We start from the raw sequence: 14,317 nt of genomic DNA on the forward strand, positions 1-14,317 counted from the left end.
TAACCACAGTAACATACTGACCACAGTAACATACTGACCACAGTAACATACTGACCGCATCCTAACCACAGTAACATACTGACCGCATCCTAACCACAGTAACATACTAACCACAGTAACATACTGACCGCATCCTAACCACAGTAACATACTAACCACAGTAACATACTGACCGCATCCTAACCACAGTAACATACTGACCGCATCCTAACCACAGTAACATACTGACCGCATCCTAACCACAGTAACATACTGACCGCATCCTAACCACAGTAACATATTGACCGCATACTAACCACAGTAACATATTGACCGCATACTAACCACAGTAACATATTGACCGCATACTAACCACAGTAACATATTGACCGCATCCTAACCACAGTAACATATTGACCGCATCCTAACCACAGTAACATACTGACCGCATCCTAACCACAGTAACATACTGACCGCATCCTAACCACAGTAACATACTGACCGCATCCTAACCACAGTAACATACTGACCGCATCCTAACCACAGTAACATACTGACCGCATCCTAACCACAGTAACATACTGACCGCATCCTAACCACAGTAACATACTGACCGCATCCTAACCACAGTAACATACTGACCGCATCCTAACCACAGTAACATACTGACCACAGTAACATATTGACCGCATCCTAACCACAGTAACATACTGACCGCATCCTAACCACAGTAACATACTGACCGCATCCTAACCACAGTAACATACTGACCGCATCCTAACCACAGTAACATACTGACCACATACTAACCACAGTAACATATTGACCGCATCCTAACCACAGTAACATACTGACCGCATCCTAACCACAGTAACATACTGACCGCATCCTAACCACAGTAACATACTGACCGCATCCTAACCACAGTAACATACTGACCACATACTAACCACAGTAACATATTGACCGCATCCTAACCACAGTAACATACTGACCGCATACTAACCACAGTAACATATTGACCGCATCCTAACCACAGTAACATACTGACCGCATCCTAACCACAGTAACATATTGACCGCATCCTAACCACATTAACATACTGACCGCATCCTAACCACAGTAACATATTGACCGCATCCTAACCACAGTAACATACTGACCGCATCCTAACCACAGTAACATACTGACCGCATCCTAACCACAGTAACATACTGACCGCATACTAACCACAGTAACATATTGACCGCATACTAACCACAGTAACATATTGACCACAGTAACATACTGACCGCATCCTAACCACAGTAACATACTGACCGCATCCTAACCACAGTAACATATTGACCACATACTGACCACAGTAACATATTGACCACATACTAACCACAGTAACATATTGACCACATACTGACCACAGTAACATACTGACCGCATCCTAACCACAGTAACATACTGACCGCATCCTAACCACAGTAACATACTGACCGCATCCTAACCACAGTAACATACTGACCGCATCCTAACCACAGTAACATACTGACCACATACTAACCACAGTAACATACTGACCGCATCCTAACCACAGTAACATACTGACCGCATCCTAACCACAGTAACATACTGACCGCATCCTAACCACAGTAACATACTGACCGCATCCTAACCACAGTAACATACTGACCACATACTAACCACAGTAACATACTGACCGCATCCTAACCACAGTAACATACTGACCACATACTGACCACAGTCACATACTGACCGCATCCTAACCACAGTAACATATTGACCGCATCCTAACCACAGTAACATACTGACCGCATCCTAACCACAGTAACATACTGACCGCATACTAACCACAGTCACATATTGACCGCATCCTAACCACAGTCACATACTGACCGCATCCTAACCACAGTCACATACTGACCGCATCCTAACCACAGTAACATACTGACCACATCCTAACCACAGTAACATACTGACCGCATCCTAACCACAGTAACATACTGACCGCATCCTAACCACAGTAACATACTGACCGCATCCTAACCACAGTAACATACTGACCGCATCCTAACCACAGTAACATATTGACCACATACTGACCACAGTAACATATTGACCGCATCCTAACCACAGTAACATACTGACCGCATCCTAACCACAGTCACATATTGACCACATACTGACCACAGTAACATACTGACCGCATCCTAACCACAGTCACATATTGACCACATACTGACCACAGTAACATACTGACCGCATCCTAACCACAGTAACATACTGACCGCATCCTAACCACAGTAACATACTGACCGCATCCTAACCACAGTAACATACTGACCGCATCCTAACCACAGTAACATACTGACCGCATCCTAACCACAGTAACATACTGACCGCATCCTAACCACAGTAACATACTGACCACATACTAACCACAGTAACATATTGACCACATACTGACCACAGTAACATACTGACCGCATCCTAACCACAGTAACATACTGACCACATACTAACCACAGTAACATATTGACCACATACTAACCACAGTAACATATTGACCGCATCCTAACCACAGTAACATACTGACCGCATCCTAACCACAGTAACATACTGACCACAGTAACATACTGACCGCATCCTAACCACAGTAACATACTGACCGCATCCTAACCACAGTAACATACTGACCACAGTAACATACTGACCGCATCCTAACCACAGTAACATACTGACCACAGTAACATACTGACCGCATCCTAACCACAGTAACATACTGACCGCATACTAACCACAGTAACATATTGACCGCATCCTAACCACAGTCACATATTGACCGCATCCTAACCACAGTAACATATTGACCACATACTGACCACAGTCACATATTGACCGCATCCTAACCACAGTAACATACTGACCACAGTAACATACTGACCGCATCCTAACCACAGTAACATATTGACCGCATCCTAACCACAGTAACATATTGACCGCATCCTAACCACAGTCACATATTGACCACATACTGACCACAGTAACATACTGACCGCATCCTAACCACAGTAACATATTGACCGCATCCTAACCACAGTCACATATTGACCACATACTAACCACAGTAACATACTGACCGCATCCTAACCACAGTCACATACTGACCGCATCCTAACCACAGTAACATATTGACCACATACTGACCACAGTAACATATTGACCGCATCCTAACCACAGTAACATATTGACCGCATCCTAACCACAGTCACATATTGACCGCATCCTAACCACAGTCACATATTGACCGCATCCTAACCACAGTAACATACTGACCGCATCCTAACCACAGTAACATACTGACCACAGTAACATACTGACCGCATCCTAACCACAGTAACATATTGACCACATACTGACCACAGTCACATACTGACCGCATCCTAACCACAGTAACATATTGACCACATACTGACCACAGTAACATATTGACCACATACTGACCACAGTAACATATTGACCACATACTGACCACAGTAACATATTGACCACATCCTAACCACAGTAACATATTGACCGCATCCTAACCACAGTAACATATTGACCGCATCCTAACCACAGTAACATACTGACCGCATCCTAACCACAGTCACATATTGACCGCATCCTAACCACAGTCACATATTGACCGCATCCTAACCACAGTCACATATTGACCACATACTGACCACAGTCACATACTGACCACATACTGACCACAGTAACATACTGACCGCATCCTAACCACAGTAACATACTGACCACATCCTAACCACAGTCACATACTGACCGCATCCTAACCACAGTCACATACTGACCGCATCCTAACCACAGTCACATACTGACCGCATCCTAACCACAGTCACATACTGACCGCATCCTAACCACAGTAACATATTGACCACATACTAACCACAGTAACATACTGACCGCATCCTAACCACAGTAACATACTGACCGCATCCTAACCACAGTAACATACTGACCGCATCCTAACCACAGTAACATACTGACCGCATCCTAACCACAGTAACATATTGACCGCATCCTAACCACAGTAACATACTGACCGCATCCTAACCACAGTAACATACTGACCGCATCCTAACCACAGTAACATACTGACCGCATCCTAACCACAGTAACATACATGCCAACATACTTACTGCATACTAACCACACATAACATACTGACCACACATAACATACTGACCACACATAACATACTGACCACACATAACATACTGACCACACATAACATACTGACCACACACGACCGTATGCATTTTGCATTATGACCACATAGTAACATATAGTAACCACAAAACAACAAGTCCACACAAGTCTTAACAGTGATTGGCATTAATATGTCACATGCATATAGGGTGAGTCCTGGTTTGAACTGGAACTAGGTTCACCATGCCTGTATATCCCCCAGTGTCCTCTTCTCACCTTGCCACCAGCCTGGCTGCGCACAGCAAAGCAGAAGAGAGTGGAGGCTTTGGTGTTGCCCTCCACCTTAAACTCTCCGAAGGCTGCAGCATGTCCCTCGATGGGCTGAGACACCTTCCTGTCCACAGAGTACAGCTGCATGGCCCCCACCACACGGTTTTGCTGCAGGATAGAGGAGAGAGAATAGGGGATGTCATCACTGTCTGAACATGCTAGAAAAGGACCAAAGTACAGTGCTTTTAGAACACAAACCCTCCCTAATTTACAACGTATGTCTGATGTGTGTGCTGTGAACTATGGGTGTGTATGTATATAGAATAGAATGCTGTTCATAAGACGTGCGTGAGCATACTTGTGCCGAGATCCCGATAAGCAGAAGCCACTTCTGCTGTTCGTCTGTTCTGTAGTTTATGATCTGGCAACCGGCCAGACTGACGTGCCGATCAAACACTTTGATTGGCTGAGAGTCCCCCTCCATGCTCCAATGGTAGACGGCCGCTTCAGTCACCAATGCGACGGTGTTGACAGAAATCCACTTCCAGAACATGACTTCCTCTGTCATGGTGTGAGCCTTCATCTTACTCTTCATCTCAATGTTGAAGATCTGCAGGCACTTAGCAGCTGAGGACAAAGGGAGGGCAAGAGGAGACCAATATAACAATTCATAATATTGTTCTATCTCTATGGGAGATACAGTGAGACACTGAATGAAGCTAATGCTAAACTGTAGCTAGTGAACTGAATCTTTGGGTAGCTAGCTGACTATCCAGGACAATGGACTTCCTTCTTGGTATCCATGAGATTTGTACTTTGTATGAACAATCGCTTTAAGTTCCCAGCAAACTGGCCAAACTGGATTTCCATGATGGGTCAAAAGTACACTATTTCCCTGTCCAGTGAAAGAGCGTGACCCGAGTGGGGATAAAGAGAGGCCGATAGGTAGATAACACACTCAATGTCCTAATATATAGTATCTAGCAGACAGATCCTCCAGAACAACTGTGGAACTCTTCCCCAGGTTGTTTCTGTAAAGGAGAACATGTTCTGAATCTCTTAATTACATGGACGGTGAAATAAAAAGGTAAATAAATAGACATGTCACAAATTCCAGGCCCAAGTACTCTAACAGAGACATAGAACTCAGTGTTTTCCTGTAGAAGTATACAAAATATATATAGGTGGCGCAGCGGTCTAAGGCACTGTATCGCAGTGCTAGAGGCATCACTACAGACCCTGGTTTGTTCCGGGCTGTATCACAACCGGCTGTGATCGGAGTCCCATAGGGCGGTGCACAATTGGACCAGCGTCGTCCAGGTTAGGGGAGGGTTTGGCCGGGGGGGCTTTACTTGGCACATTGCGCTCTAGCGACTCCTTGTGGGGGGGCCGGGCGCCTGCAGGCTGACCTTGGTCATCAGGTGAACGTTGTTTCCTCCGACACATTGGTGAGGCTGGCTTCCGGGTTAAGCGGGCGGGTGTTAAGAAGCGCGGTTTGGCGGGTCATGATTCGGAGGAGGAGGCATGACTCGACATTCGCCTCCCGAGCTTGTTGGGGAGTTGCAGCGATGAGACAAGATCGAAATTGGAGAGAGAAAAATATTTGGGGGTGTCGGCAACGTTTTAGCAGCGGCGGGACGACACTGCTAAATCAATATAGGGGGAACACTTGAACTACCAGGCTATTTAGAGGATAGTGAGAGAGAGCTACTATAATCAGTGTTGGCTACTATGGAACTGTTCTAGTCTCTGGCATGCTGAGAAATTAGTGAGGAAATAGAACTCCATCCTTAACTAACCTCCCATATGACAACCAGTGTAAATGGAACTAAGCCCAAAGGACATAATTTGAAGATTAAACTAGACCAGTACTGACAGCATGTCCTATAGTTTCAGGTTTAGACAGTGAGAGAGGAATAGATCCGGGTTTCAGAGACCACCACATGTAGGTGAAGAGGTACAACATACCTGGTACGCTGCAGAGAGAGATCTAGAGATGGAGGAATACCTCACACACACACACCTCATTTTACATTACATTTACATTTTAGTCATTTAGCAGACGCTCTTATCCAGAGCGACTTACAGTAGAGTGCATTCATTTTTATTACATTTTACATACTGAGACAAGGATATCCCTACCGGCCAAACCCTCCCTAACCCGGACGACGCTATGCCAATTGTGCGTCGCCCCACGGACCTCCCGGTTGCGGCCGGCTGCGACAGAGCCTGGGCGCGAACCCAGAGACTCTGGTGGCGCAGCTAGCACTGTGATGCAGTGCTCTAGACCACTGCGCCACCCGGGAGGCACACCTAGTGTGTATGATATCTGATGAGGCATACCACACACACGTTCAACCAGCATACAACAGGTCATGCTAGCATGTACGGTTCTCATAAAAGCATGTGTGGGTGTCTGTGTTTATGGGGGGGACTGAAACTGAAAAGTTCCATACTTGAGATGTCACAGTCAGGAGACAGTTACAAAGTGTGGATTCAAATGTACAGAATCGAATGCTCATCCAAACGATCTCATCGATTTGGTTACTTTTCAGAAGGAATCTGAATACTGTGCCTTCAAAGTATTTACACCCCTTGACTTTATCAAAATGTTGTTGTTACAGCACAAATTTTAAATTGATTAAATTGAGATTATGGGTATTGTGTGTAGGCCAGTGACACAATGTCAAAGTTGGAATTATGTTTTTATAAATGTTTACAAATGAAACGCTGCAATGTTTAGAGTCAATAAGTATTCAACCCCTTTGTTATGGAATGCCTAAGTCACATAAGTTGCATGGACTCACTTTGTGCAATAACAGTGTTAACATGATTTTTGAAAGACTACCCCATCTCTGTACCCCACACATACAGATAATTGTAATGTCCCTCAGCCGAGCAGTGAATTTCAAAAACAAAGACCAAGGAGGTTTTCTAATGCCTCGCAAAAAAGGGCACCTTTTGGTAGATGGGTAAAAAAAAGCACACATTGAATATCGCTTTGAGCATGGTGAAGTTATTAATTAGCCTACACTTTGGATTGTGTATCAATACACCCAGTCACTACAAAGATACAGGCCTCCTACCTAACTCAGTTGCAGGAGAGTCAGGAAAACCACAGGGATTTCACCATGATGCCAATCGTGACTTTAAAACAGTTAGAGTTTAATGGCTGTGAAAGGAGAAAACTGAGGATGGATCAACAACATTCTAGTTACTCCACAATACTAACCTAAATTACAGAGTGAAAAGGAAGCATGCAACAAAAAAAATTGCATCCTGTTTACAATAAGGCCCTAAACTAAAACTGCAAAAAATGTGGCAAAGAAATGTACTTTATGTCTTTAATACAAAGCATTATGTTTGAGGCAAATCCAACATCACTGAGTAGCACTCTTCATATTTTCAAGCATAGTAATTGCTGTATCATGTTATGGGTATGCTTGTCAATGGCAAGGACTAGAGAATTTTGGGGGGATAAAAACAAATGGAATAGAAATAAGCACAGGGCAAAATCCTAGAGAAAAACCTAGTTCAATCTGCTTTCAGACACTGGGAGACAAATTCACCTTTCAGTAGGACAATAACCTAAAACACAAGGCCAAATATGCACTGGAGTTGCTTACCAAGACGACATTGAATGTTCCTGAGTGGCTAGTAACGGTTTTGACTAACTTCTACTTGAAAATCTATGGCAATACTTGAAAATGGCTGTCTAACAATGATCAACAACCAACTTGACAGAGCTTGAAGAATTTTTGAAAAATAATGTGCAAATATTGTACAGTCCAGATGTGCAAAGCTCTTAGAGACTTACCCAGAAAGACTCACAGCTGTAATCGCTGCCAAAGGTGATTCTAACATGTATTGACTCAGGGGTGTGAATACTTATGTAAATTAGATAATTAATGTTTATAATTTTTAATAAATTGGGTAAAGAAGGAGGGGAAGCTTTTATGAGAGACATGATGATGACCAGACACAAAGACAACACCACAGACAGAGTGACAGGCAGGAACTCACCGTCTGAGAGAAGGTGACAAGAAAGCAAACAAGGGAAAGAAAGCCAAGAGTCAGTCAGAGAAAAATAGGTTGAGAGCAAAGCAGACATCTCAGAGATAGAAGTGAGAGAAAAAAAGGTATAAAGAAAAAGAGTGAGAGGAGAGAGGGAGAGGAACACTCACCCTCTGATAGATGACAGAAAGCAAGGGAAAGAAAGGTAAGAGTCAGCCAAAGAAAAAACGAGGGGGAAAGAGAGAGGTAAAAAGAGATGTGCAAAGCCTGAAGAGATTGCATTAGAAGGCAAACCGATAGACAGAAGCCTAAATACGCCTGTGTTTTGACAAAGGTGTATAAGCAGTGGCAGAAAATCGAGTTACATGACCAATTTAGTACATTTAGGCAATGTGTCTGAGTGCACTGACTTTGTTTTTACAGCACGGGAGGAAATAGTGCATTATAACACAGTGCATTATAACACAGATACACCCAACACTGCATTTGACAGCTATGTTAAAGTTACATAAACAGCAATCCTGTGTGCTATACTTAAGCAATAAGACACCTGGGGGTGTGGTATATGGCCAATATACCACGGCTAAGGGCTGTTCTTAGGCACGACGCATCACGGAGTACGTGGACACAGCCCTTAGCCGTGGTATATTGGCCATATACCACAAAACCCAGAGGTAACTTATTGCTATTATAAACTGGTTATCAGCATAAATAGAGCTGTAAAAATAAACATTTTGTCACACGGTCTGATATTCAAACCACCCAGTTTCTAATGCTAAATAACACACCATTGCTTTTAGATAACTTTTTCAACAAACATGTTGAAATGGGTATATGAGAAACCTATGTACTAATGATTCAATTACTCTAGTAACAGCATTGGATTAACAAGTAACTACGTAGTAAGTGCATTGCAACAGTGCGTTTTTGGTTGGTTGTATTACACCAGTGGAATAAGGAGCAGTGAGGGCAGGGATCAGGGGTGTCAGCAAATAGCACCCTATTCCCTACACAGTGTGCCATGGGCCCTAGTCAAAAGTAGTGCGCTACATAGGGAACAGGGTGCCATTTGGGACGCACCCACAAGGATGTGGGACTGTGGTGGTAGCCTACCTTTCAGGGCAATGACCTTGCTTGTAGGGTTCATGATGGCGCTGTCAGCGGAAATGGGTCGCCTGCTGGGGTTATTGGGGTCAGCCATGTCTATGATCACCACCTGGTCTTGCTCACCCACCTTCTCCCGGATGCAGATGAATTTGTCAGACTCCATGGTCAGGTAGCTGAACCCGATGTTGGCCGGATTCACCCCCAGGTTCTGCAGCTGAAACACACCGCAACACACACAGCCGTTAGATCGCGTTTAAGTATTTCAGAGGCAACTGCTGTAGTCAACCAATAACCCTAGACACGTGTAGTACAGATCAATGGATTTGAAATTAGCAATGTGGGTATTTGACTTCTTTTGGGCTAGTTGAAATGTGTGCCATTATTGCTCATATCTAACCAATCCTTTAGGACTACACCAGAGCGTAGGTGTACAGTATGGGCTACAGTACAGACTAGGGGTCATTTGGAATTGGGCAGTGCAGTCAGTGGCACAATGTAAAGATATAAGTCTACAACTGATATTTCCTGGAGTCGTACAAGGATGAAAAAAAACAGAAGTTGCCAGTTGATAACATTTGCCTTGGGTCAGGGAAAACAATTCTCTAAAAACGCTCACTCTATTAAAATAACTGCTGTTCTGGTCCAATTTTCCAGAAGGATATTCTTAAAGGTTGTTTTACAAGGAGAAGGTTAGGTGTTTGTGGCACCCAGCACAGTCTGGCCTGAGAAACAACATGGGAATGGCATAGGGCAGGCAGACAACAGGATGACTCTGGAAAGCTTTATTTGCTGTGACAGCTGCTATTAATCTAGCTTTTACTGAGGCATTATACCATAACATACAGTAACAGTAATTTTCTGCTACTTATTTAATTCAAATAACCCAACACTCCCAAATACCATAGTAGTGCTTAAGAGAATCTCAAACGCCAAACAGTAATTACTATTTAATTACCATGCTATTATGTTATTTCTAAGTAAATACAATGTAAACAGCAGACTAAAATACATGTGCAGTGTAACCATAAACACTGGCTGATTCAGGCCATGCCTCTGCTAGTGGTTTCAGACTCAGAGGGGAGGGCTTCCCGGGTAGGCCTAGAATGTGCCCTGATCTCCTGTGTCCCCCCCCGAATGGCACCCTATTCCCTCGTTCATGTAGGGTCCTATGACCTATAGGGAATAGGGTGCCAATTGGGACACATATCTGACCTAGAGTGAGATTAGATGTGATCTTTCCCAGCAGGTCATACTCTTCAAACAGAGATAGATCTCCAGATAGGAATACGTGATCCTCAGTAGTAAATTATATCCATCATTGAGCTCATTGTTGTCCTAATGAGGAGATGACTCTTGATTTTTTTTATTTTTTTATTTAACCAGGTAGGCAAATTGAGAACACGTTCTCATTTACAATTGCGACCTGGCCAAGATAAAGCAAAGCAGTTCGACACATACAACAACACATAGTTACACATGGAGTAGAAACAAACATATAGTCAATAATACAGTGAAAAAAAATAAGTCTATATACAATGTGAGCAAGTGAGGTGAGATAAGGGAGGTGAAGGCAAACAGATATATGTATAAATAAATAAAATATAAAAAGGCCATGGAGGCGAAGTGAGTACAACACAGCAAGTAAAATAAAAACTAAAAAACACTGGAATGGTTGGTTTGCATTGGAAGAAAGTGCAAAGTAGAGACAGAAATAATGGGGTGCAAAGGAGCAAAATAAATTAATAAATAAATACAGTAGGTAAAGAGGTAGTTGTTTGGGCTAAATTGTAGATGGGTTATGTACAGGTGCAGTAATCTATGAGCTGCTCTGACAGCTGGTGCTTGATCTGAAGACGTAGCCAATATAATTGAGTACTGAACATGGTCAGTTACAACCACCTGAAGGTTTTCAACCATTTTCAGTACTAGTATTCACTGATACTAGTTCCAGCTAAAAGTTGTCCTTGAACATAGACACAGATCTAGAATCAGTTTGCCCTCCCCATATCCTAACCTTAACCATTATGGTGGGAAAACACTGAACTGACTCGTGTCTATAGGGCTCCTCTAGCCCTATGACAGCACTGTGAGGTGGTCAAGGGTTAGTCCGGGTGGAGCGCCAATCAGCCGATAACGAGAGGCCAGAGGAGATATCTTTACTGGCTGCCAGAAATCTCTGAGGAGGATAGAGGGAGGTGAAGGAAAAGAAGGAGGTAATGTTAGGGGAAGAAGGACCAGGGGAGTAGCTGCCAGCTGGGCTGAGGGGAGGCAGTATGGCAGTCCTATAGAACCCTATTCCCTAAATGTAGTGCACTAGAGGGAATAGGATGTAATTTAGCCCAGAATGACAGAGAAAGATGGATTAAGATGGGGGGGAGGTGAGTAAGCTAAGGCAATAGGGGAGGGAGGACATACCATGTCTAGAGAGAGAGGAGTTCCTATAATACAGTTCTTGTGAAAGGCCTGGGGAGGGGTGGCTGAGTCACCGGAAGCATCTCCCCACTGCCCTCCTTCATAGAACATTCCAAACTAAATCACTCGCAACCACAACCCAGTGTCTTCAGAACCCAATCTCTGTGCACACATTGACACACAGTTTCCACAGCCCAGTGCACGCACACGCGTGCGTTTTGACCAATCATATCAGCTCTGAAAAAGACCCGATTGGTCAAAAGACCAATTAGTAATTAGTGGGAAAAAAGATCAGAATTAGGTTGCCTGTCTAAACGCAGCATCTGAGGCGGCAGGCCTGACTAAATGTGTATGTACTCTAGTCCTAAGTGTATTGTATTAGCTAATAACACAGCTCAGATTTGTTCTCTGCATTCCTCTGGCTTTACATTTTCTAAAAATGGGCAATAATGAATATTAACTGAGACATTACCTGATCTAGTAGAGCAGGGACGATACCAGTATTGCGATACTCGTTAGTATAGTGGCAAGGAAACAAAACACTAAGTGGATTTAACTTCTTTAGGAAAACAGCCTTAATGTTGGAAACAAACATTATGTTGTCATTTAGAGTTACATTTACAGAACACAATAGTTTGCATGTTTTTAAAAGGGACCGAAGAGTTGTCTGCTTTGTGTTCTCATTTTTGCCAAAGGAAAAAAATGTGCAATACTGTATCGTCACAGCCCTATTAGGCTTATCTAGTCTCTTGCAATAGCGCTCTATGACTTTAAAGAATATTTCTCTCAAAACTGATTCCTAAAATATGTGTCCAGAAATTTGGTCAACGCTGTCAGATTTCTCTACAATCATAAATAAATCAGGAATGAACTACACCATAATGACCTCTTCTTCATGTCTTCCTCACATGTAGTACAACAAGACTACTCATGGTCTGTCAAGATATATAATTGAGAGATTTAAACAATATTGAAATCACCTTGGTCACAACCATAAACTGTCAACGCCATCTCCGTGATAGGATATACATTTTGGTTCAAATATGTTTATTTTAAATGAGGTTTTAGAGTCAAAGCAACTGAGGTAAAACTAAATTTCTACTTTGACTACCACTGGAATAAGGGGATCTTTGACAACTTCGTAAAACATCAACTTCGTCAGATTTTTGTCTAACGTCAATTCCATCAGTGCTGAAAGAATTGTTAGATTTTTTGGGAGGATTTTCAAATGAATAATATTCTATATTTGAAAATTGTTGAACTTCTAAAAGGCAAAAATAGGTCTGTTAGTATTTGTCATCAAGTCCGTCAGTGATGGCTAACCCCCTTAAGATCAATTTGTTAATATTGAGAAAAAAATATTTATATTACTGTTCTGCAACATACTTAAACAACGCATTTGCTGTGCTAGATGTAACAGATCATGTTTGCTTTATAAAATGTTTTATGTGCTGAATCTAGACAAACATGCCAAAATGCAAATGAAATGAGTGCTAGAGCATTATATAGCGTTATAAAATAAAAAATAACTTGAGATCTATATGACATATTTGAATAATCTAATGTTAGAATTACACAATCAAGTCCTTTAAACGCTTGAAAACAAATGTGAAAATTTGAATGCCTTTAAATGGTGTCTGACAGAGTTGACATGGGCTTAAATCCAGTTCATTGCATTTTATGAAGAAATTAAAGAGTTAGGTAGTTCCTTTACATGGTGTGATAGCTGATACTTTGATCTTTCAAAATAAATATTTTAATATAAATGAATTAAGAAAAAAAAAAAAAGTAGAGATTCTCATCTTTCAAAAATTCCTGAGCTGTCAGTTTAATGGCATGTTACCCTGCCATATTCAGTATCACCACTGTTGCTATAAAAAAAAAGTCATAATAATATAGACTATAGTTGAGGACAGCTCCTTCCAGTTAGGTGTATTGTTTCAGCTGAGAGAAGCTAGTGTGGGTGTGTTATTTTTAGAGTTTCATTACATAGGCTTTGTCCATATCAATGTGTTGTGCAGGGGGGTAGTAAGCAGTAATATGACTGACTGGTTGGCTGGACACCAGCCATTAGTTCCGGTGCAGACAGAGCTGTTCCAGCCGACAGCAGTGCTGTCAGAGGTGCTCTGCTGGGCATTATGATCATGATCTCACTTCCCCTTCCTGCCCTGATGTGATTTTATGGGTTAAATTGGCCTGCTTACCTAATCTGTCTATTAGTGGAGACAACAGCAACAGCCCTGAGCAGGGAGCTGCTCTTCTGTTAGTACTGGAGAGTAATATCCCAAAGCAGGGAGCTGACAGGCAA

At 42.6% G+C, this 14,317-nt stretch overlaps 1 protein-coding gene across 2 annotated transcripts in view; it reads right to left on the reverse strand.

Annotated features, from left to right (window-relative positions):
• The window catches only part of LOC129826476 (clathrin heavy chain 1-like), a 59,728-nt gene that overhangs the window by 42,755 nt on the left and 2,656 nt on the right, over positions 1 to 14,317 (reverse strand). For both annotated transcript variants that reach the window (XM_055887246.1, XM_055887245.1), the window contains exons 2-4: positions 9,604 to 9,811; positions 4,835 to 5,103; positions 4,483 to 4,644 (exon numbers count right to left, since the gene is read on the reverse strand). In XM_055887246.1, coding sequence (XP_055743221.1) covers positions 4,483 to 4,644; positions 4,835 to 5,103; positions 9,604 to 9,811 — 639 coding nt within the window. The remainder of the gene's footprint in view (positions 1 to 4,482; positions 4,645 to 4,834; positions 5,104 to 9,603; positions 9,812 to 14,317) is intronic.

Source organism: Salvelinus fontinalis, chromosome 28 (assembly GCF_029448725.1).
Source record: "Salvelinus fontinalis isolate EN_2023a chromosome 28, ASM2944872v1, whole genome shotgun sequence".
In the NCBI taxonomy this organism is placed as follows: Eukaryota; Metazoa; Chordata; class Actinopteri; order Salmoniformes; family Salmonidae; genus Salvelinus; species Salvelinus fontinalis.